General features: G+C 62.0%; 1 protein-coding gene across 1 annotated transcript in view; it reads right to left on the reverse strand.

The window, feature by feature from the left end:
• The window catches only part of PCYOX1L (prenylcysteine oxidase 1 like), a gene marked incomplete at its 5' end in the record, with an annotated part of 2648 nt that extends 2190 nt beyond the window's left edge, over positions 1–458 (reverse strand). The window contains 1 exon segment of the mRNA XM_009584816.1: positions 371–458. Coding sequence (XP_009583111.1) covers positions 371–458 — 88 coding nt within the window.
• Between the last annotated feature and the right edge of the window lie 3 nt (positions 459–461).

Consider the following 461-nt stretch of genomic DNA (forward strand, 5'->3'; position numbering starts at 1 on the left):
GTGGCCAAAGATGCTCTTGGAAGAGCATCGGGGAGTGTGAGACCCCAGGGCACTGGGACCCCAGCCAGACCCTGTATGTTGGTGCATCCCGTGGAGTTCACATGCTGCTGGCTGGGAGAAACCGACGGGATTTTGTGAACCCCCTCCCATGCACTAATTCCACCAGGACCCCTCATCCTGATGCTCTGCTGGGTCGCCCCATCCCTTTCTCTTCCAGAGCACAACAGGGCTGGGACGCAGGGACAGCAAGCGGGTCACTGCATGCCCGGGGTGCCGAGGTGGGCTGGAAGCAGCCGTCCCCATGACCCCAAGGTGCAGCCCCCCAGCTCAAGGAGGGAGGCCATGCAAGCGCTGGGGTGCCCACGCTCACCAAGGATCTTGACGAAGTCCTGCATGTGGAGGCTGAGGGCATGGATGGAGGCTCCCCTGCTCTCATACTGCTGCTTGTTGACGGTGACGGT

The sequence above is a fragment of the Fulmarus glacialis genome, unplaced genomic scaffold (assembly GCF_000690835.1).
Source record: "Fulmarus glacialis isolate BGI_N327 unplaced genomic scaffold, ASM69083v1 scaffold45339, whole genome shotgun sequence".
NCBI lineage: Eukaryota > Metazoa > Chordata > Aves > Procellariiformes > Procellariidae > Fulmarus > Fulmarus glacialis.